This window comes from Sminthopsis crassicaudata, chromosome 4 (assembly GCF_048593235.1).
Source record: "Sminthopsis crassicaudata isolate SCR6 chromosome 4, ASM4859323v1, whole genome shotgun sequence".
NCBI classification, from domain to species: domain Eukaryota; kingdom Metazoa; phylum Chordata; class Mammalia; order Dasyuromorphia; family Dasyuridae; genus Sminthopsis; species Sminthopsis crassicaudata.
Genome location: NC_133620.1, coordinates 185,489,899 through 185,514,589, shown reverse-complemented (window position 1 = coordinate 185,514,589; position 24,691 = coordinate 185,489,899). Strand labels below are relative to the sequence as shown.

The 24,691-nt window shown below is 32.3% G+C and overlaps 1 protein-coding gene across 1 annotated transcript in view; it reads left to right on the top strand.

Annotated features, from left to right (window-relative positions):
- RFX6 (regulatory factor X6) overlaps window positions 1-24,691 on the top strand; it is a 66,985-nt gene that overhangs the window by 25,037 nt on the left and 17,257 nt on the right. The window contains exons 6-12 of the mRNA XM_074264692.1: window positions 1,918-1,945; window positions 9,425-9,532; window positions 14,944-15,021; window positions 15,116-15,229; window positions 18,791-18,840; window positions 21,778-21,937; window positions 24,321-24,465. Of these exons, the coding sequence (XP_074120793.1) occupies window positions 1,918-1,945; window positions 9,425-9,532; window positions 14,944-15,021; window positions 15,116-15,229; window positions 18,791-18,840; window positions 21,778-21,937; window positions 24,321-24,465 (683 nt within the window). The remainder of the gene's footprint in view (window positions 1-1,917; window positions 1,946-9,424; window positions 9,533-14,943; window positions 15,022-15,115; window positions 15,230-18,790; window positions 18,841-21,777; window positions 21,938-24,320; window positions 24,466-24,691) is intronic.

The window sequence follows — 24,691 nt, the reverse complement described above, 5'->3', positions numbered from 1 at the left end:
CTTATTTTGTGAATGAGGAAACCAAGGCTCTTAGAAATGACTTCAATTTGTCCAGGGTCACAGGATTCATGAATGTCTAAGGTGGGATTTGCATCTGAAACTGTATTATAATACAACTTTTGAGGAGCAAACTTACCTCTTATTAGGAGAAAAACCTATAAATATCAATTCTTTTGCAGTTTTTTTTAGTTAACTAATTGATTCATATTGATAAGAACAAGACTTTATCAAAGAAGTGGCCAAGTAGAAGTTTATAAATAATATATTTATTTTATATGCTTAATTAAATTTAATTCCAATTTATTTATTTAACTTTCTGGTTTCTGTTTATGTATATAAATTAATTAATAAAATAAATAAAAAGTTATTAAATTAAATTAAGTTTAAATATGCTTAAAATATAGTATCTACTTGCCAAAGAGACAGGGATGAATACAGTAGAGGTAGTACATCTTATGGAAAGGATCTTAGACTGGAATTATTAGAACTGGGCTTTTTCAAACTCTGCTAGTGACTTGTTGGTTGTCACATTCTGTCATTTTTGTCTCAAAGCAGTGAAAATATATACTTCTCAAGGTCATTGTGAGGATCATCAAAAACTCCTAGAGAGTAGATATTATTTTAATTCTTTATTTTTGTATCTCTCCTGCTAGCACAACTCTTGGCACATAGTAGGTTTTTTTTTTTTCCCTGAGGCTGGGATTAAGTGACTTGCCCAGGGTCACACAGCTAGGAAGTGTTAAGCGTCTAAGATCAGATTTGAACTTGGGTCCTCCTGAATTCAGGGCTGGTGCTCTATCCACTGCGCCACCTAGCTGCCCCCACATAGTAGGTTCTTAATAAATGCTTGCTGATTAATGGAACAATAAAAACATCTATAATATATATGTGAAAGATCTTTGAGCTCTACAGAGAAAAGGTGCAACTGAAATCCAGTATGTTACTTATTATTATTATTATTAAAGTTCTAATGCCAAAAATGATGAAAATGGAAGTAAAGAATAGCTCATTAAAATGCACTTTTGATTTGGTTATTGCTTCAAATGCTCAGTGTTTCATTTTTAGTATTTTCATGCATTATAATGATACATTGATAAGCATTTATTGAGGATTAATTATGTATTAGCTTCAATATTTTGCAATTAATTAGTCATTCACTGCTCTTTGGGAGGTTTCATTGGGAGCTTGTACATAGACACATAAAAATATAATTAAGCAAATACAAGATAATCTAAGAGAGTGGAAACCAGGAAGACCTGAGTTCAAATCTCAGCCAATTAATAGTTATGTAATTTTAGGCAAGCCATTTAACCTGGTTCAGTTTCCTCTTAAAAGGTTGTTGTGAGAACCAAGTGAAATAATCATATTTGTAAAGACTTAGGATGGTGTATGGCACATAGTAGTTGCTTATTAATTGCTTGTTCCCACTCTCCATTCCTAATTTTGAGGGAGGCATTAGCAGCTAGGAAGAAGGATCAGAGGAGAACTCAGGTAAGAGGTGGAGTTTGACCTGAACCCCAACATGTAATATGTTAATATTTATGTATTATCATTTGATATAACAAATAATCTATGAAATTTTTGTTTTTGGTGTTGTTGTTGTTTACAGAAACTACTTAGATCCATGTGAAAAGTTTTTTGAGATTCCTATACCTGAATTCACATGCAATTTCTATTAATCTCATCTCATCATATCTTTCCCCAAATGTCTCCTTGATAATATGTCTCTGAATAAATTAAAGAAAAGAGCTTGACTCCTTTTGAGGAGATATTCAAAGAATTACTTCTGTATGACCTTGTATATTTTCTCAGGTTTAACATGAAGTCACTTTTTTAATAGGTTCCCTAAGTATTTTCCCTAATGCTAGAACTATAATATTCTTTTGGGACTAATGGAAAATGTATTGATTTTTCAAGGTTTTCTGGAAGCAAGTTGAAGAATGAGGTAAGCATTGTTTCTTTTAAATGAATTTCACATTTTTCCTACAAAGCTTAGTTTCTGAACAATATATAGTAAGAAAATTCAGAATTTCAAAAATTCTTATTGTTTTGGACAACAGAAAACCTGTTTCTTTTATGTGGGCAAATTTTGTTTTGTTTCATGATTCAATTATGCAATCTTTGCAGAGATAATCTTCTAATTATCTATATATCAGGGCTTCTTTAACTTATAATACACCAAGGGACTTCTGGATAAATTTTCAGGGATTCATGAAATTGGATGGGAAACTTCATTTTCACTACCTCAAAATGAAATTTAACCTTTCCAACAATTATTAAAAAAATATAATTCTGTAAAGAAGGTGAGAGGTTCATAGACTTCACTAAGTTGCCAAAGAGTTCAATACACACAAAAGGTTAAGAGCCCTATCTTAGATAAAATATTTAAAGATTTTTAAAACAAAGCCTTTGTGTATTCTTACTAAAACAAAAGGAAAAGCCTTAAAACAACAAGGTTGAATATAAATTGTGCTCATAAAATGCCCATTTAAATAAAATCTGAAATCTGGACGAGTAATTACTGAAAATCACCAATGCTGCTTATCTCTGGTATGTTGTACCACTTTTCTTTGGTAAGTATTTTTCCTGTGGAACAACATATCAGCAAACTACCTTTATCTAAACCAGTTAATCTACCATTAGAGACTGCATGGCTAATTAGGCAGATAATAATGCTCTCATTATCCTGAGGTTAAAGAGCCATTAGAAACAGGTGCTGTAGAACTAAGAGTGGGTGGCAATGTGGTCCCTGAGCCAATCTAGACCTGAGAATCATGAAACCCCATTAGGACAGTGAAATGATGCAAGTCTGTTATCTCAAAAAATAAAATCAAATGAAGTGAACCCCCAACTCTCTGAAGGGAACCAATTTCTTTTCACCAAAGCTTTTAAAAACTATATTTAATGGGTCATTATATAATAAAACTCCTTAGATTGCCCTTTTTTAATCAATGAAATAAACTTTGTGTGTTGATAAACAATTGTTAAAATGGGAAAATTACTCAATATGGGATTTCACATAGTATAATGTTTGCATTTATTCAGATTTTAAGTTTAAATAATTTTTTAAATTTAGTGCTTTATCTATGTTTACTGAGAGTGATAATAATAGTAGAGGACATTTAAATATTATCCATTCAGTAGCCCTTCCTTTTGTGTCTAAGAAAATAAAATCGTTCAAGACTGCTCTGACCTTATGTAGATGTGATATTCAGCATGTCATAGTAGATGGGATGAACAGCTTTGGAGTCAAGAAGTCCTGGATTCAAGTTCTACCTCTGATGTACTAGCTTTGTGTTGGCAACTCATGTAATTTCTTAATATCCCAGGCAATTCTCTACCGTAATAAGTGGAAAAGAGGGAGAATTAACATTTTGTATGTGCTAAGCACTTTTTACATTTGAACCCATAACAACCTATCAAGCTAAATGCTATCATTATTAGCCCCATTTGACAGTTGAGGAAACTGAGACAAACAGAAGTTGAATGATGTACATCCAGTCATAAAACAAGTATCAGAGGCCAGATTTGACTTCAAGTCTTCCTGACTCTAAGCCACTATGCCATTAATGGACCAATGATATAGCTGATTATTGGGATGTGTTTGTGGAAAAGTGGAAGCATTCTACACTAATGAAATCAGAGTTTTGGACTCTCCAAATATTGTTTTCAGCTCTACGAGTCCAGAGTCCTTGTCTTACTTAATCTTCCCATCTCTTTCCTGTGCCAAGTCCATTGTTCTACACATAATAGATAATCTAAATTTGTTAAACAAAATTTAAGATCAGATTTAGTTTTCAAAGGGGAAAATGATGCCATATGTGTGTGTGTGTGAGTGAGTGTGTGTGTGTGTGTATTTAATGTTACACAGTATTCAATGTAGGGGTGGGAAGAAGGGATTAATAAATTAGGTTTATGCGGATTTTGATTGTTTACAGAATGCTTCCATATGCATTGTTTCATTTAATTAAAACTTGGGAGATTGTTTACCTCTTTGATGCTCCTTTCTTGAATAGTGAGAAGTTACCATCAACCTGAATTAACCACAAATTTGGGGAATTCTTAAAACTAGAGACTTTGCTTTAAAATGAATAAACAAAGGAATTCCCCAAATAATCTTTTTTGATATTTTGATTGGGGACTTAACAGTCCTAGGATCATTGAGGCAATTTTGAAAGGAGCTTGTGGTGTTAAGTTCAACATTCCTGGAATTCATGGTGAAGTTAGTCCTCGATGTCAGGAGCATAATTAACCCTTTTACATTGAAAAAGCAAGGGTTGAAATGTTTGTTTTATTTCTTCCCTTAATGAACTAGAAGAGAAATATTACCTTCTAAGCATGCTAACCTACCTGTTAGGTAGAAACTTTTTCTCCTAGCTTCTTGATTTTAGGGAAAAAAAAGTCAATTCTTATTATTAGCCCTCTGTTCCAGATTATGGGATATATGATTATGGTTAGAAATGGGCAAATTATACACAAAGTATTACCTGAAACTATTATACCAAAAGTCTTTTAAAGATGATCAATTTTATTAGCAATATAGTGCCTGTTAATGGAAAATTAAAAAAAAAATTTTTAGTGGTGTTACTGTTAAATTTTCATTTTTGAGATTTAGTCCTTTGAATTTTGACAAAGGCAAATTTGAGATATAATTGGATTTAGATCTATAAAAATATCTTATAAAATTACTATAAAGGACTTTTTTTGCCCCTGGTTTTGAGATTTTATTAGGTTAGGGAATTCCTGGTGAGAAAAATCCCTCTGCTATTGGTTTACAATTGTGTGATTTTAGAGAATAGCTGGAAGTACTGAGAAGTTAAGTCTGATGGTTTATAATACTATAACTATAATAATACTATAACTATAACCAGTATGTGTCACAAGCAGAAGTGAAACCTAAATCTCCTTGACTCCTTAATTTGACCTTTTATCTACTGCTCCAAGTTGAGTTTTGTGAAGGATTCTATGGATAAAACAGTAACAGCAGCTGTTACTACTACTGCTACTACTACTAGCATATTACCACTGCTATATTACTACTCCTACTCCTAATGCTTTAATGTTGTTAAATTGATTAATATAGCACCTTATGTGCAATGCTTCTATGTGGAAGGAGAGTTTCATTATTTTATAGGACATTTGAGCTAGTTACCATGATAATCAAATTTTTTAAAGAGGCTATTCAGAAAGTACAGAGTAAAAGTATTGTCTTATTTCTTATGAATTTAGAAGTTAGTAAGAGTAAAGCATAGTAATTCACTTTAACTGTTTTTTGTCTGATGTGAGATATTTGAAGTTTTGTAAAAGTTTGATCAAAGCAAAAATATTCAAGTTCATTGAAACAGGGTCATCAGAAAAATAAGAAAGTGCCTCCTTAAAAATTATCTCTTCATAATAAAATACAAGAATAAAACTAGAATAAATATAATTACAAATGGACAAAAGATAGTTGAAGTCAACACAATATAGAGGATAAAAATAAAATTGTCAGAAAAATTTCTGTAGTATCAATGTATAAAACGAACTTTTAAAAAATTCATAGCCAGAGCAAGATTTGACATAAACAATGTGTTTTCTAGTTCTTGGCTCAGATTTATATTAAATATTCCAAATAATGCAGCTGTCATTTTGTTCTGGCAAAATCCCATGATTTCATCCTTTTCAGTCATATTTTCCTTCCGAATTTCCCTCTTTGACTTCATCCTTTCATGACCAGCTTAACAACTCTACATCAAGCCAAATAGTGCATCCCCCCACCTCAGTGTGCTTGTCAAATATTTGTAGACTGTTATCACATTCTCTCTTAGTCATCACTTAGTTGAGCTATATAGATTTAGCTCCTTTAATCTTCCCTCATAAATCAGCCCCTCCCTCCCTCTAATCATATTTGTTTCTCTTCTCTAGGCTCATTCTGTTTTTCTTTCCTTACAACTTTTGGTAATGAGATGCTTAAAGCTCAACACAACAGTCCAAATGTCACTTCACTAGGTAAGCAAGGAGGCATCTCTCTAATCAATGACTTGGTACCTCCTTATACAGAAAACAAAAGAACAACCTTTTGGTTCTTTTAGAAACCCACATTTCTTGCTTCCCAGTTCTGGTTTTCTTTTAGCATTTTATTCTAGGTTCTTCTTATTATTTTATTGGTAAAACTTTTTTTGTCTTACCCACTTGTAGAAATGCTCCCAAGTAATCTCTCCTCTCCCCTCACTCAAACTATATTTTTTTAGGTTTCTTTTTCATTGATTTCCACATCTACCTATTTAGAATAAAAGTGCATCACTTTGGAACAAAGCTATAATTTATTCACATGATTTTTGAATTTATAGAATCATGTATTCATTAAAATGAGGTGAAGCATTTCTTAGAAATAATGCACTCAATCATTCTATTTTGCTTAATTTTGTTATTAGGAAAAAAAGGGTTATTAAGGAGAAAAGATGGTTTTCTGAAAATTTAATTTAGCCATGGATAATTTAGCAGTGGAAAGAAAATTAGATGTGGAATGTAAAAGGCCTGGCTCTGAATTTCAGGTCTACTCCTTATTTGCTGTATGACTTTGGGAATGTCACTGGATGGACTTCTATTGGCTTAAGTTTTCTCTTCTGTAAAAAAAGGAGATTGAACTAGGCAATCCCTAAAGTCCTTTCCAGGTTTAAATCCTATTAATTGACAACATTTCATATTTTATCTTACTTTTTCTTGTTCCATGGCACAATGGATGAAAAATCACTTTTGAAGCTATGAAAAACTGGGTTCTAATCCTGCTTCTGACACATAATGGGCAAGTTAATTCATTTCCCATTAACATAGGCAACTAAGACTGTAAATTGCAGAGAAGGCACCCCATCCCCACCTTAACGGAATTTCCTTATCCAGAGTTTTTTGCTATTTAACTGATATTTCCATTTCTTCTCAGTGTATTTATAACTGATCACATTATCAACCATAAGTTATAGCAAGTTCCAAAAGTGCATTCTGATTCAGAATGAAAGGATTAAATTGCATTAATAGTTGGCTTGGTATTGAGTGCATTTCATTGTATTCTAATTCTTTGCAAATTTACCAACTATTAAGATGACTATGACAACTCAATAATGAGAATTTTTTTCAACTATTTCAGATAATAGAATGTGTAAATAGGTGAAAAAGTATTTTTCTCCTGAAAAATATATCAATTTTTATTTTCTTTTTATGAATTATTTTTTAAATGATTGAACATGTACACATATTAAAACATTGTCCTGGTCTTTATAAGGTAAGTATTTTCAAGCCACAAGACATTTTAGAGCCCACATTTTCTCTACCCAGTCTTTAGGCTTCATCTTATTTGCCTTCATGGAGCAGAGGGTATTTATAAGGCAAAGTAGAATGTTACCTATTGATAGGTAATAATAAATCTTTTTGTCTGGGAACAGCAAAGGTCATAAATATGACACAAAAAATCTTGAAACAAATATGCAAAGTTGAGATGAAATAAAGAATGAAATTGTTTTAATAGGAAACTACTAATAGCTATAGGCTGTGTAGTACAATGTAATGAGATCTGGATTTAACTTAAGTCAGGGGACATGGGATTTGTTCTCACTCTACCTTCTATTATCTGAATGATATTGAACAAATCTTTTACTTTTTATTGTCTATAAATCTTAGTTTCTTAATCTGTAAAATGAGAGGTGTTGAACTACATGACTTCTAAGGATACTTTCATCTAAAAATCTGGAATCCTATAAGTGTTCTTGCCAAAAATAGTTTCCTGATGATTGTGACTAGGACTGTGGTTGATAGTATACCTGGAGAATACATTTTGATGGGCTTTTTCTTGATCAAACATGAATGGAGTACAGACAGATGATTTTTGGGATTTGTGCTTTATGTGAATCTTAGTGTGTATTTTGGATGCATGTGATTTTTCAGTATTAATAAATTTCTACTTGAAGCTCATATTGCTTGGCCTTCTCACTTTATAAATGAGAAATAAAGAAATAAAGTGGTTTGTCAAAGATTACATCGATAGTGACTGGAATAGAGGATATGTTTTCCTAAATGCTATTTCCTTATGATTCAGTGTATATGTGTGAACACACATATGTGTGTGTATATATATATATATATATGTATATATATATGTATATGTATATATATGTAAATATGTATACACACATATAGTCCCATATAATTTTTACTAATTATAAACCAGATGTCAATTTCACTGATTATACCCAAAATAATGTAACATTTATATATCTACATATCTATTGTATAGTTAGATCTCTGTGTCTCTGTTTCTGACTCTCCTAAATTAGATGAAAATTAAATTACAGAAGTAAAAAATAAAAAATTCTATAGAACACTAAACTAGGAGCAAGGAAATTGGAATCTTGTACTGTCACTAACTAACCATGTAATCATTGTCAAGTTTCTTAACATCTGTGGGCTGCATGGGAAATAGGAAGGGGAAGTTATGATATTGAAAGTCCTTTCCAGAAGTAATATTCTTTAGAGAGGGGCAATTTGATATAATAGATAGAAAAGCTTGAAATCAGGAAGATTTGGTTTCAGGTCTTACCTCTGATCCATGTTGGCCATGTGAGCTTGGGTTTTATATCAGGGCTTAAACTTTTCCTCTTGTGACCCCTTTTGACTTGAGAAATTTTTACATGACCCTGCTTATATGGGTATTTAAAATATGTACACAAATCAAACCTTTACTTATAACAAATCATAATTTCACAATCCCCCCACATTCAGTTACAAGTGCCTATATGGAGTTGTGAATCACAGTTTAAGAAGCTGGGCGCTAGATAATTCCTTAAATGAAAAATTAGAGAGAAGTTACCACCTGGATTAGTAGAAGGATTTTTCTAACTTGGTCTTATCAATAAATATACCAATAAAATAATAATCTCAATTCCCTACCTTCCTGTAAATGAAATCATGGTGAAGCTTCCATAATTTTAATATTAAGCTAACTGTAAAGTTCTGAGAACCCATTAAAATTTATTTGCTATATCTTAAAGCTAGATGAAAAATACGACCGCATATTTATCTTTCTCTTCTTTATATATTTTCATTGAATTTTGTTATTTTGAACATATATAGATATATTTATAAATAAACAGAAACAACAGGTTTGTTGGCCTATAAATTTTATGCTCTGGACAAAATGTAGATAGTCTTCTGCCTTTACAATGTTTGGAGATGACAGCAACATGTATGTATGTGTGTATATATATATGTGTAATATATATATCTATATCTACATATGTATTTCTATTTAATTTAATGTAACCTTTGAACCAATTACTTGATAACTGATATTCTCTTTTGATTTCATTCATTCAAAGGACATTTACTGAGTACTCATTCTCTGTAAGGAATGTAAAAGTAGGTTAACAATATATTTTTAATTTCTGAATTGTAGGGTGGTTTCACTCGAAAATATTCACTCAGCTCAAAAACTGGGACACTTCTTCCAGAGTTCCCTAGTGCACAACACCTTGTGTACCAAGGATGCATTTCGAAAGACAAGGTATTGATCTGACATACTTCTTCATCTTCTGATCACTCTCAATTGGTTCTTCCTTCTATCAGCCCCTCTCATTCTCTTATCTCTTCCCCTCCTGCTTCCCTATAGAGTAAGCTACATCCAACTGAGCTTGTACATTATTCCCTCTTTGAGTTAATTTCAATGAAAGTAAAGTTCAATTTTTGTCTGCCATTCACTGCTTCCCAATTTTTCCTCTAGAAATATTTCCTCATCCAGTCACTGATATACATGTTCCCTGGCTCAGTCCTCAAGGTATATCTTAGCATTTGCTGAAAGCTGTCAGAAATTTATATACTTGAATATAATTGACGCATTTATGGAAGGGCAAGCTATTACTAATGTTGATTAACGGCTTTTAGTTTAATTATTTACTTTCTTACTCTCATTACCTAACCATGGGGTGACAAAATATATATTAAATGTTTAAAAATGGCTTTCCATCTAGATCAACTTGTCAAGTTTAAAAAATGGTGAAGTGAGAGGTTAGATTAGATGTTTTCAATAGTAATTTTCACCTTTAAAATTTTTAGATAGTCTTATATTTGAGATATGTGTGCCTATATACACAATATACATGTATATGTATGTATGTATTCACACACATACACATCCTTCCCCCCACTTTTTAATGAAGAGACTTACATGTAGTAGGTACTAATACTTGATTTTCCTATACTTATATGGTAAGTTCAAAACTCAACTGCTCATTTTTGGGCCACTGAAATCATTTGTCTAGCCAGGCTTTTTATTTAGCTAGTAGTCAGAGACACTCCTCCATTGCTTGCAAAATCTATAAAATCCCTGCCATGTGTCATTGGACTGGTTGTTTTGGTTTTATTTTATTTTTCTCTTCAACTAAAGTGAATGAATAGGATAATAATAGCACTACCTCTCAGGTTTGTTGAGACAAGTGGTGAGATAATATTAGTAAAATACTTTGCAAACCTTATAGTGAATATAAAGGCTAGTTATTATTATTATAATTTTGGAAAATACTTGAATAACTATTGCCAAAGTGTTAATGTAGGTAACATAATTCCAAATAATTTAGAAAACTCATAGAGAGTTATGTAGAGATTAGCAGTGTTGAAAGATAGTCACCAGGAACCTAAAGGAAAAACAAACAACAACAACAACAACAAAAAACACAGAGTTACTGTTCTCAAGCACTTGGCATTTCATTAGAATAGACATATGCATGTATTAGTTTTAGATAAGGGATAAGTATAAGACTTGTGATTTCGTTTATATAAAGAACTCTTTGATGAAGAAATATTTTTTATCAATGAAGGTTAACATCTTTTTTTGTAACTTATAGTATTAGAGAGCCATCTAAAGTAATGAGAGATTAAATGATTTATGCAGGGTCGCACAGCCAGTATGTGACAAAGGTAAGGCTTAAATTGAGATCTTCATGGCTCTGGGGCTAACTTTCTATCCACAATATATCCATGATACATATGAATGTATACCAAAAAAGGTACAAATAGAGATGTACAGGTTAGTTGAGAGGGTGGGTATCAGCAGTTGGGGGAATTGGGAAAATATGCAGAATGCATGAGTCTTGAAGGAATTGAAGGGTTCTGTGACATAAATATGAGGAAGGGGGAATTCTAGGCATACGATACTGCAATAAAAAGGAACAGAGTCAGGAAATGAAATGTTATGTGTGAAGAAAAGAGAGGTCAATTTGATTTGGCTGTTGTGTAAGTAGGTGGTACAGTGAATAGAACATCAGACCTGAAGTCGGGAAATCTCTTCTTCCTGAGTTCAAATCTTGCCTCAAATACTTACTAGTTATGTGATCCTGGATAAGTCACTTAATCCTATTTGCTCATTTCCTCATATGTAAAATGAACTGGAGAAAGAAATGGAAAAGCACTTCAGTATCTTTGCCAAGAAAATACCAAAAGGGATCATGAACAGTTTGGACACAACTGAACAATACAAATTAGGAAAGTAATATATACCAAGTATGGAGAGAGAGAGAGATTAGAACTAGATTGTAAAGGACTTTAAAAGTCATATAGAGGAGCTTATATTTTATTCTCTAAGCAAAAGAGGGCACTGGAGTTTATTAATTAGGAGAGTGACACAGGATTATAGTTAAGGAAAAATCATTCTGGCATTTGAACTAGAGAAAGGAGAGACTTGAGCTAGGGATTTCAATTAGGAAGGAATTGCAGTAGTTTAGGTGAGAGATCATGAGACTTGAACTAAGGGGTGACTATCTGAATAGGAAAAAGACAAATAGAAAAGATATCATAGAAGTAGAAATGGCAATAAAGATGAATAGTAGATGGATACCCCTTGTAAAAATCATTTAAAATTTTGGTTGTATTCTATTCTTTTACTTATTAAGAATTAAAAACAATTCTCACAAAATCAATCTCAGTTAGATATAACCTCATAGACTACCTTGAAAGAAATTAAAACCACAAGCCTTAGTTTGCAGACTCCATTATTTTCCCTTATTTTTTTAAAAATAGGGATAATACTTGTCCTTCTCCAATGTTATACTAACTCTTCCAGCATCCTTAGCCTTTCAGTTAAGTGAAAGGGTCCTAGCAATTCATTCAGGCCTAGTGATGAACTCATCAAGGATCAGTGGATCATAGATTTAGAATTGGAAGTTGTTTAGTATTAACACATAAAACTTTTTCCACTCATGACCTCTTTTTGCCAGAGAAATTTTTACATGATTCCTGATATATAAAATAGGTATACAAGTCAACCATTTACTGATAATAAATCATAATTTCATAATCTCCACATTCAGTTACAAGACTATATATGGGGACACAAACCATAGTTTAAGAAGCTGGGATCTAGAACAACTCCTTCACTTAATAGATAAGGAAACTGAGGTCAAGAGAGATGAAGTTACTATACTAAGGCAATATGGAGTTGGGATTTGTTCTGTATTCTCAGTCCTAGTCCCAGTGTTCTTTGCTGCTTTTTCTAGTATCTCACTACATATGTTAGGTATCAATTTTTTATTAGTTATCTTTTGTTCTGTCCTTTCTAGTTCAATGATTATTTTCACAGCAGAATAAACAAAAGCAAAATGAGATTTGAGTAATTTCTTCTTCTCTTTACAGTGTCATTTTATTTTAGATTGAAAAGAACTATTTCAGACTGATTCTGGGTTTCATTGTTAGATTTTATTTTTCATTTAGATTGTTCTTAGTTTATTCCCTATGATATCATTCTTTTAACATGGTTCCCCTCATATCTCTCAATTTGTTATTTAATGGATTTCTTCATAATTCTGTAAACTGTTTGAAAATAATTTTGTTACCTAAAGGTTGTTATATTTCTGGTTTGAAAGTGACATTGCAACTTTGGATTTTGTGAGATACTGACATTAACAATGTGGCAGTCTCTGGACAAACTGCAGCAAACAAAGCTAGAAGACCTAGCCAGGAAAGCCTGTTCTTTGAGATTAGCATCTTGGACAAATATATTTAAATGTCATATTGGGATTTCCCTTTTTAGTTGACTTTCCTTCATATGTGGAAATGGTGGTGTCACACAGATATACTCATACACACATGTATATGTATAAATATGCATTATGCATCCCTGTTCATATGATATGTATATTCTTGGCAGAGGTCTGGTAGTATAGTAGATGATTGGCCTTAAGGTTGCCTTTGACAGATACAAGCTATATGGGTAAATTACTTAACATTCCAGTGACCAAGGCTATACACTCTTTTAATGTTGCATTAATGGAATAAATTGCTAAACTGCAAGGATGGGAGAAATTCCCTGAAATCAGGCCATATGCATACATATAAAGAGTGATAGAAGGAAGAAAAGAAACATACATATATTTTATTTGGTCTTTATAGCAATTCATTGAGACAGGTATTATTGAAAAGAAACATATACTAGCAATTTATTTTAGCATCTCCATCTCATTACTTAATTTCTGAGGAGTTCCTTTACTTATAAACTCAAAAATAGATTGGGAGAATTTGCTGCTGTTATAAATTCCTGTAAACACTGAAACATCCAGGACAGAGCAGAACTAAGTTAGCATTATCATGAACAACCTTCTGCCTCTATTTAGTAGGCAGCTGGGGACCCTGACTCACTCTTGAAAATAGCCAGTTCACTGTCTCGGTGCCCCTATTCCAGCTGCCTGCTTGTTTTGATGAAAATTGGATGAGATAGGACTGAATTTGAGGACTTCATCATTCTCCCTCCCATTACTCTATACCTTTTTTAGAGTCAGGGTTAGATAGAATTAAAAAATCCTATCTATTTTTGATTTATCAAAAAATAAAAACAAATTTAAATTTTAGCTTCTAAAAAAACTAGAAAGTGGCTCCAGTGAATAGCATTGAACAGAGAAACTTCTAACACCCTTTTACCTCTAAATAACTTAGTACATTAATTCAAGGAAGTTACCCCTCTTAACCTAATCCATCTCTGCTTTCACTAACTTTAATAAAAAAAAAGTTTTGCTTTAGCTTTTGGTTTGAAAATGATACTGTCTATTTTCAGTCACATCAAGCAAATAATGGTAATTGTGAAATGCAGTCATGGTCCAAAGTTTTTATAAAATTTGAAAGTGAATAAATGAGTTATTGATATTGAATCCATGGCAAAAAATAACAATTCTGATAATTTCTATTTGAAGGAATTAGGCTGAATGCTGGATTTGGAATCAGCCTGTCATCAAATCCTAACTCTTTCCCTCATTACCTATATGTGTTTGATCAAGTCACTTTAATTACTTGATCCTATTTCCTCATGTGTGAAATGAAGGGATGAACTAGACTATTTCTAAGATCCTTTCAAAATCTATAACTTTCATCAATTTTTAAGCATCTTTCTAAATCCTAAAATTTTGTTTTGAGAAAATTATCAACAAATATTAACATGACTAGTGAAATTTATTAGCTTTATTTAACTGATGAGAAAATTGATGTTTCCAGGGGTTAAGAATAGATTAAATATCTCATATATACAACTAGTCTCACTCAGTTTGGAGATCTTTATTTAAGGGCTGATTGCAAGGTGATTAATATTTTAGCCACAACAATCCTTGAAGACCATCTATTAATTATACAGGGATGGTGAATTGTGTTGGTGCAGGGAATATACACACCAATGAAATCAGGTAGTTAAAATAAGAAGCTGACATTTATAGGGTCAAACTACTAGATTATTGATTTAGAAGTGGAGAGGGAGACTTTATGTGTATATTTTTGGAATTTCACTTTGTTTTACTTCAGGTTAAAAAGTAATTTCATCATTATATAAATGCTATTTCTTTTTTTGCCAACTGTCCCATCTGATAAGACAGAATTATTTGAGTTCCTTTAACATTAAAAAGAAATTAAATTTTTTTTTGCTTAATCTTTCACTTCTTTGAATAGGTAGATACTCTCATTATGATGTACAAAACTCACTGCCAGTGTATTTTGGATAATGCAATTAATGGAAACTTTGAAGAGGTAAGAGTGATCCCCAAAATTTTCTTTTTATACTATATGTGTGCTCATGTAGAGTGAAGAAATTAATTACATTTACCCTTTCTCCCACCACCAGATTCAACATTTTTTACTACATTTTTGGCAAGGAATGCCTGATCATCTTCTCCCATTGCTTGAAAACCCTGTTATCATTGACATTTTTTGTGTTTGTGACTCAATTCTTTATAAGGTGAGCCTCATCACATGTTAATATTTTCTACATGCAATGTACACTTAAAAAAACAACAACTTCTTATTGGATTACCTTATGGCAAAATGTTTTCCATAAATTTTACATTTGAGTATAAAAATAATAATAAAAATCCCTCAAGCTGAAGAGATGCTGGAAAATTAATTTTTATTTGTTTTTCAAACAAAGGGTTTATTTTTATTTTTAAAAAACTAGTCTAATCTATTACTTAGCATTAACAATTGAAGAGATGCAACTTCTGTTTTATAAATTATCATTATTATTATTAGATTATAGTCTAAAGAAAACCCTCTAGATATTTTACTGGATAAGTTTATGATATTTGCAAAAAAAGAATTAGGTGCAATTATGGAAATTCTTTTGAGCATCTTATTTTCTATTGGCTCTAAATGCAGCCTTCAAAACAAGAAAAGATTAGGTAGAATAGAAAAGGCCCCTGATTTTAATAAAAAGGCTCCTAACATGTTGTCCAACTGAAATAAAAAATTTGGGGCATCTACAAAAGATTCATTAATCATGGATTCTTGTGGAAATACAAAAGCCTCAGTCTCCTAGCCAAACACTAAATGAGGTAGTATATATGGAAGCTTTTCTGGTGGAAAGGATATGGTCAAGATAGATCCATAATTAATTTCATTCTCAGTGGACATAAAAGTGTGAGGAGAACCAGCCCACTATGTAAATGTTGCAAAACCATTGCAAAAAGAAAAAAAATCTGCTCTTTACAAAATGAATTGGAATCGAGAGAACTTCAAGCTAAAAGGATGGTTAAAACTGTTAGAAAATGTACTTGATCTTAATAGTGACTTAGCTGCAGATGCAGGAAGGAGAGAAACTTAGGAGCAGAACCATAGTATCCTGATTAGCCTCTTTCCCTCCCAATCAAGGAATGGAACAATTATCACCTAAAAGGATTGGGCAGATGCACTATTCTCCCAAGTTCAAGTTGTAACAACACGTGTAAGAATAGTCTTGGGGGCAGCTAGGTGGCGCAGTGGATAGAGCACCAGCCTTGAATTCAGGAGGACCTGAGTTCAAATTTGATTTCAAACACTTAACACTTCCTAGCTGTGTGACTCTGGACAAGTCACTTAACCCCAGCCTCAGGAAAAAAAAAAAAAAGGAATAGTCTTGTACTATCATTTCTAATGTAAAAAATAAGCCATTAAATAAAGAACTTCCTGGAGCACTCACTCTGCAAACTCAAGTCACAGCACTGGGGACAAGTTGAAAGACTAACTGGGTTGTGAACTTTAGTTTGGCTACTGAGATCTGAATAGAAAGTAGAGGTATAGGCCAATGCATCTGCATCTCTCTTCTCCTAATCCTTGGTCCCCAAATAGAGAATCCAGGGACTGGGCAGCAATTCAAGGAAGCCTCAAGTTCTAGCATCTGATGCTAAAAATGCCATAAGGATTGTAGAATTGGCTCCTTCATAATGTTACATTTCTATTCTGCTTTAAAAATTTATCAAATACTTTCTTCACCACAACCTTGTGGGGGGTAGGGAGTATAGATATTATCCCATATTATGGATATGGAATTCCAGAAGCAAAGTGATTTGCCTACAGTAATATTACTAGTAAAGCTGGGTTTTAAACTTGTCTTCTGATTTCAAGTTCAATGCTCTTTCTGTTGTGTCTCATGGCTTCTTATTAATAGTAGTTAACAGGAAAGCATGAGTTTGTGGAATAAATCCCGTGACTTGAAATTCGAAGATATGAAATTAAATGACAATCTGGAGGAGGAAGAAGAGAAGGAGGAAGATGAGGTGATGATAATGGTAGTGATTATAAAGATATGAAAGGGCCAGATTATGAAGAATTAAATGCCCCAAATAAGGTCTTTATATTTGATCTGAAGTATTGAGTAGGACAGTAACATTGTGTCAGATTGATACTTTAGAAAATCACTTTGGCAGCAGAGTAGGATGGAGTGGAAAATGATTTTATGCAGGGAGATCAATTAGACTTATTATAATTGCCCAGGTGAGGACAATAAGGACCTTAACTAGAGTGGCAGCTGTGTGAGAGGAGAGAAGTTATTATGGAGGCTGAAATGATAAGATTTGGTGACTGATTAGATGTTTATTAAAGGAAAATGAAAAGTCAAAGAGAACTAATTTGGAAACCTAGGTGAATAGGAAGATAGTTGTATTCTTGAAAATATTAGAGAAGCTCAGAATAGAGGAGTTTGGGTGAGGAAAGATGAAAAATTCTGTTTTGGACATGTTGAATTTGAGATGCCTATATGTCCAATATACAAAAAAGTTTAATAGGTAGTTGATTTTCAGGAATGGAATACTGGAGATTTATCCTGATCAGTACATTAACAAAACTTGAAAAGATGGCACATCATAACAAAATGATGAAAATAGTTGAAAAACTTGAAATTGTGATCTTGTAGATTCTCCTACTTTTCCCACCCATAACATTTGATGATATATTCCTTTACCTATAAGCCAATATTATATGAGAATTATATCAAAACATGCTAATATACAGTGCATGTTAAAATTGTTAATTATTTTAACCCTAAGTGTAGGCATACATGTACACAAAAATAGAGCTTTATAAATAGGACCTATAGCCACTTTACTGGTCCACTCTTTATTTTTGTTTTTTAATTTTGTTTGTTTTTCTTTTTAAAATACAAACTTCCTTCTTTTATTATAATTTCCAACATACATGAATGTTTCAGGATAAAAAACAAAAAGCATATTGAATATGAAACTGTGAACAATTATTTAGTTTTTTAAGTGTATACTAGATTTGACACAGTAATAACAAAATCTCCATATTTGTATTGCCTTTTTGTTTTCATCTTGTGTCTTTTAAAATGTTTTGTCAATTTTACTTTTATGCTTTTTGTTGTATCTGGTACATTATCTACCAACTCTTCCAACTAATAAAAGCTCTTTCTTTTAATAAGTAAGTATAGTTAAAAAAGGCAAATCAATATATTGGTCATTTTTTTCATTCTTATTTTGAAATTGCCTTCTTTCAGATTTTACTTTTCTTAAATATATCCAATATAGATTTCCTTTCAAACTGAGCCTATAACCTAACTTTCTCAAGCAGGCCACATTGAAGGACAATGTTTCTAAATGTTTTTTCTTAGTCAACTCAGTTTTTTCAGTGCTACCATCATTTTAGAACTTTTGTAATTTTGGCTTATTCTCAGCATTCATGGTAATATTTTTCTCCATTTTTCTCTTCCCTGCCTTCCAAGACCACCAACCTGATGTCCTGATGTGTATGTGTGTGAAAGATTTTCCTTTCTCTTTTGCCTACTTTGCTTCCAATCCTATATATATATATATATATATATATATATATATATATATATATATATGTATATATATATATATATATATATATATATATTCCACCTGTCCTAGGTTCCCATGTAGACACACATTTTAGAGATATTAAAACTATAAATACATGAAAATAATCAAATAATTATTAATTATTAAGTGATTTTATGGAAAGTATTGGCTCTAAAGATTTAAGATAACTATCTTTTCCTATGTTTAAGGTCCTAACAGATGTCCTCATTCCTGCAACGATGCAAGAAATGCCTGAAAGGTAGGTAAGTTGGGGTAAATATGTTTAACCTGTCAGTATAAAGGAGTTTCATTCTACATATTACACCAAAAAGAGGTGCTATGGTACAGTGAAGAGTGAATTGGTTTTGATTTCAGGAAGATCTTATCCTGTCTTTCACACATACTGACTGTGTGACCCTGGGCAAGGTTAAGATGCACACAAGGGACTTTCAAACACTGGAAGTTGCAAAGAAAGTGTTAATCTACTTTGGTTGAGGAAATTTCCTACCTATAAATCCTTATGCCAATGAAAATTCAAGTTTCCATTCCTCTTCTTTCTCTACCAATTACTCAAGTCTTAAAAGAATCGAACCAGAAGAAAAGATATCTATTCAGTAAAATAAAATTATTAAATGTCTAGACTTTGCATAGGTGATATTAAAAAGTTAAATGAAGACATCTGCCTTATTTATAAATAATGACCTGTGTCCTCAGAAAACTTACAACCTAGTAGAGGATGTAAAATGTCCACAGGTTAGTAAACTGTAGATTAAATGAGGTAAGTGTATATAAGTACCATGAGATCAGATGAGACAGAGATCATTTCCATTTTGGAAAATCAGAGAAAAGTGTCAATGGATTCAAACTGGGTCTTGAAGAGTGGGTAGAATTTCAGTAACCAAAAATTGGTCTGGAGTAAAGTAGAAGAGAAGGAATTCCAGGTATAATCCAAGGTAGAGATGGAAGGAAGTAAAATAAAAAAAGAAATATTTGGGGATTGGCAAGTTTGGATGGAGAATGAAGTAATAGGTGGCAATCTGATTGCATGTATTTTGTTTCTTTTCCTAATTTTATTAGTAATGTATGTTTTCTACCAAAAGTCTTCTTTTTGAGTATCATAGAAAGAGAGGTGAAGGATGTTGTCTTTAAAACCTGTGGGTAACCTTACACAAAATCTAAGTTTTAATTCCCCGACATAGTTTCAATAGAAACTGGTTTGTTAAATGTAAAATTCTGACAATAAGAATCCTAAGAAAAGATTTAAGTGCATCAAGAAATGCAGTACCATATATTTATTTGGAAACAATGACCCTAAACTTAACAATTTACTTAAGTGAGAAAGTAATATTACAGTAATGTAATCTTGATGATCTGATGTGAACTGATTGATGGAGGCCTTCTATAAAACTTTTTTTTTCTAATAGGAGAAAAATAGAATTTTTTAAAAAAAGGTATTTCATTTTGAATAATAATCAGTTTAAAACTTTAGTATATTAAGGAGCAAATTCACACAGTGCTAAGTAAATGGAAAGTGTGTAATAAATATGTGATAGAGAAATTGAGAGGCAGCCTGGTATCCTGAAAAAAAAAAGTATTGTAATTAGATTTGTAGTCATAGGTCCTGAGTACACATCCTGATTAATGTACTTTCTGTAGCATAACCAAAAGCAGAATAAATGAGTTTTCTGGGCCACAGATTCCTCATCTGTGAAAAGAGGGTGATTGAAGTGGTTAGTCTTTAAGAATTTTTATAGCTTCAAATCTATGATTCTATGAATCACACTTAACTGGGTTACATTTTTCTTATAGTTTTTCCTTTTACCATTCTTTTACCAAATGTTCCTTTGGCTTCATTATTACTTCTGCATAGTAAAACTGACATTAATTTACATCAATAAGAATAAATTATACATAGTCTCTCAGCTCTGCAGTAGATCAAAGTTTCTGCAATACAGTGGCTGTGTTTACATATGGCCAATCATCCAGTCAAGTGAATTTTTATAAATATATGAATAGATTGCGTATACAGAGGTATTTGGTAAATTGCAGCTAAGACACAGATTACTGATAATTTTTTTCACTTATCTCTCAGGATGAATGTGAGGATAAAAATGAGATGATATTTGTAAAGCACTTTACAAAGTGTTCTCTCTGTCTCTATCTCTATAAATGTTAACTATCACTACTGTTTAGCAACTAAAGATTCACAAAGTACTTTCACAGTAGAGTTCATCAACTTCAGTGAGTTCAATTTCACATACATACAGCCATATCCATTTATACATTTCTCTCTCTCTCTCTCTCTCTCTCTCTCTCTCTCTCTCTCTCTCTCTCTCTCTCTCTCTCTCTCTCTCTCCCTCTCTCTCTCTCTCTCTCTCTCTCTCATCCAGCTATCTTTTTAAAAACCCTAATCTGTTGCTTTAATCTCTCTCTTGGCCTTAAATTTGATGTCACTTGTTACCTGCTGGATAATCCATTAAAATCTCAAATTTACTGTTTAAGACAGAATTGATTATCTTCTGTTCCCTTCCAAACTGCCTCTTGGAACAAGTCTTTTCCCATTTGAGAGTTGCACTACCTTTCATCCTTCTAGTAATACTGAATTAATCTCAGCTACTTTCAAATTATTTTCTATTTCTCTCCCCCAAAGTATTTTTAAAAAATTGTCTTTATATGACCAGCACCTAGCACCATGATTTGCATATAGTAGATGAAGTGAGGAGTTGAATGATCTAGTTTGATTTTCACAACAATCATGGGAGATAATGCCTGGTGAAGGTACTATTTTTTTTTTTCTGTTTTGAAGATGAGAAAACTTAAATTTATGGATAAATTTTGAAGTTTATAATTAGTAAACAATGAGACCATTCAGTTATGTATCTTCTGATTCCAAACTTGCTTTTTTGCATTATGTTTAATTGCCTGTGAATAATAATTAGTTTTGATAATATTACTTGGTCAGTTTTACTTCCTTTGAAGAATGTAGTGAAAAGTTCAAATGCCTGTTGTCAGATAATTATTTTTCAGAACTTATTAGCTTTTTAGTCACATTTCATAGAGTCATAGAAATTTATATGTGAAAGAGCACTTCAAAACAACCAAGTCTAAACCCACCAAATTTCTTTGATTTCTAGGTTTGTAATTACTTCTCCCTCCCCTAAAGTAAAATTACTTTAACATATGGGTTTCTTTGTAGTTTGTTAGCAGACATAAGAAATTTTGCTAAAAATTGGGAACAGTGGGTTGTTTCATCCTTGGAAAACCTTCCAGAAGCCCTAACAGATAAGAAACTACCCATCGTACGGAGATTTGTATCTTCCCTAAAACGACAAACATCTTTCTTACATCTTGCTCAGGTAAGCTGGAGTGTGAATTCTAAAATCTCTTGGCTATTGCTATATTAAAATAAACCATATTTGTCATAGTGTAATCTTTTTTGAATATACACATTCAAATGGTCAAAGTGAGGTTGGTGTGGTCTTGATGGTGAGTTGGTGAGAGCTGTGGAGAAAGCTCCCTTATTCACTGCTTATCAAGTGGCAAACTGTAGAAATCTTCCAATTCTCTTTTAAATGTACTAAGAAGGAAATACATCAATAGCATCATTCTAAATAAGAAAACTGCCACATTTATATCTCTTAAAAGTATTTTTTATATGATTATTCCCTTCTGGGAAGTGCTTAGTGTCTTAATCTCTGGAAGAATTTATGGATTATCGTAAAAGAGAGGTGAGTTTTCTAGTCCTCATTTTGATCCTGTAGAGTATCAAAAATCATTTACAAGGCTGGACAAGTGAGATGGTGGAGTGGATATAACTTTGGACCTGAAGTCAGGAAGAACTGAGTTCAAATGTAACCTCAGATACTTATTAGCTGTGTGATCACCAGAAAATCACTTAATCTTTTTGCCTCAGTTTCCTTTTCTGTAAAATGGGATAATAACACTTACCTCTTAAGGTTATTTTTGAAGGTCACATGAGATAATATAAGCAAAGTGGTCAGAAGAGTTCCTGGAACACAATAGGAACTTAATAAATGTTTCCTTTTTTCCTTCCTAATATATTTAGATCAGTAAAAACATAAATAATAGATGTAGAAATAGCTAATTTCTGTGGGGAAAACAATGAACCATCATTCATTTGCCTTACAAGACTGTTCATTGGATTTTAGATATAGGACTGGAAAGAGATGAAAAGATCTTATAAAGGGGTTGTAGGTAGTTTTAAGGGATCTTTACAAACCGGTGTCCTTTTGCCTTTCCAGTTTTCTCATACCTCATACCTCTCTTCCCCATTCCCTGCCTCTCTTGTAGTCTGCAATCCATTGATATTGGCCTCTTTGCTGTTCCTCACACAAGACACTCTACCTCTCTATTTCATGCATTTTCAATGATCATCTATCGTCCAGACTTGGGAGTCTCTTTTTCTTCTCTGCCTAAATTATAGCTAAATTTCCACCTATGAAAAGCCTTTCCTGATTTCTTTGAATGTTAATCCTTTCCCTCTGCTAATTTCCTTCAATTTTCGTTGGATTAAATTCTTGTACATAGTTTTTTCATGCTATCTTTCCCATTATACTGTGAATTCCTCAAGTGCAGGAATTTTGCCTTTCTTTGCAAGCCCAGTGATCATCCTAGTGCCTGGCACAGTAATAAATTAATAAATGCTTATTGACTGAATAAAGTTTTATTTTCTTTATAAAAATATATTTTATTTTAGGTATTTGAAGCACTACTCTGAGGAGGGAGCCATAACTTTTCTTATATCATGAAAGGGGTCAATGACACACAAAAATAATATAGATGAGGAAACTCACACCAATAGAGATTTAAGTACTTACGATCATTCAGGTAGTATCAGATGGAGGATTGGCTTTCTGCTATAGAATCAGTGCCATCTCCATTGACTCTGACATAAATCTTTCATACTTATTCTGTGTGTGACTTTGGAAAAGTAGCAATCTATAGAGGTTTCAGTTTCCTCATTAGCTTGGTGACAAGAGTAGATAGTGTTGAACTTAGTGGCATAGCAGAGCACAGTAGAGTTCTAGGCTTGGAGTTAAAAATGATGTGTTCAAATACTGCTTCAGGTATTTAAAAGATAGTTTTTTGATTTTGAGCAAGTCATTTAACTTCTTATCCTCAGTTTCTCCAACTGGAAAATAGAGATTATAATAACACTAGTCTCATTGAATTATTGTCGAGATTAAATGAGATAAAAGTTAAAGTACTTTATACCCCTTTAGGGTTTATATAGGGTTTCTCAAAAGTACTGATGCTTTTGAATACAAGCATAATTGCTGTTATGAGAATTAATAATGAATTATTATAGTTAATTATTAACAATGAAATTAATTATTTAAACATATGATTTATTATTAATAATAATCTGTAAAATGAAGGGTAGCCTTGATTGAGATCTGTGTTCTGGATTTCTGTCAGACTGGTGGAGTCTATAGACTCCTTGGAATAATATTTAAAACCATTCAAATGTTTAAAAACATTTAAAAATACATACAACAAAATACCTAGGTTAAAAAAAACCCTAAAGTTTAATCAATCAGTCAATTAACATTTATTAAATACTTTTAGGCTCACTTTTAGCTTTAATTCTATGAGCTTGTTATTTTAGTCTTAAAAGTAGAGGAAGCATCTAGGTTGTTCACTCCTCTAATCATTATGAAGGTTTTCTTTCTGGGAGAATTGAAATCTTCTTCATATCTTTTCTTTTGATTGATGCAGATTGCCAGACCAGCCCTATTTGACCAACATGTTGTGAATTCTATGGTGTCTGACATTGAAAAGGTTGATTTGAATAGCATTGGATCTCAGGCATTTCTCACTGTTTCTGGAAGCACTGATCCTGAATCTGAAGTCTATACTGAATGTAAGTCTGATTTTTTTTTCAATATTATTTAAGTTAAAATAAACCAAGAAACTTTTGACCAATTTTGGTCTGATAGCAAATCATAGGCTGGGCAAATTCCACATGATGAAGTAACTAGACATTTTCTAAATTATTGCTGTTATCACCTTCTACCTTTAAAAGTGCAAAAAAAGTTCACATTCTTTTGTAGACCATCTGATAGCAGTTTGAAACCTGAGTGTAGCCC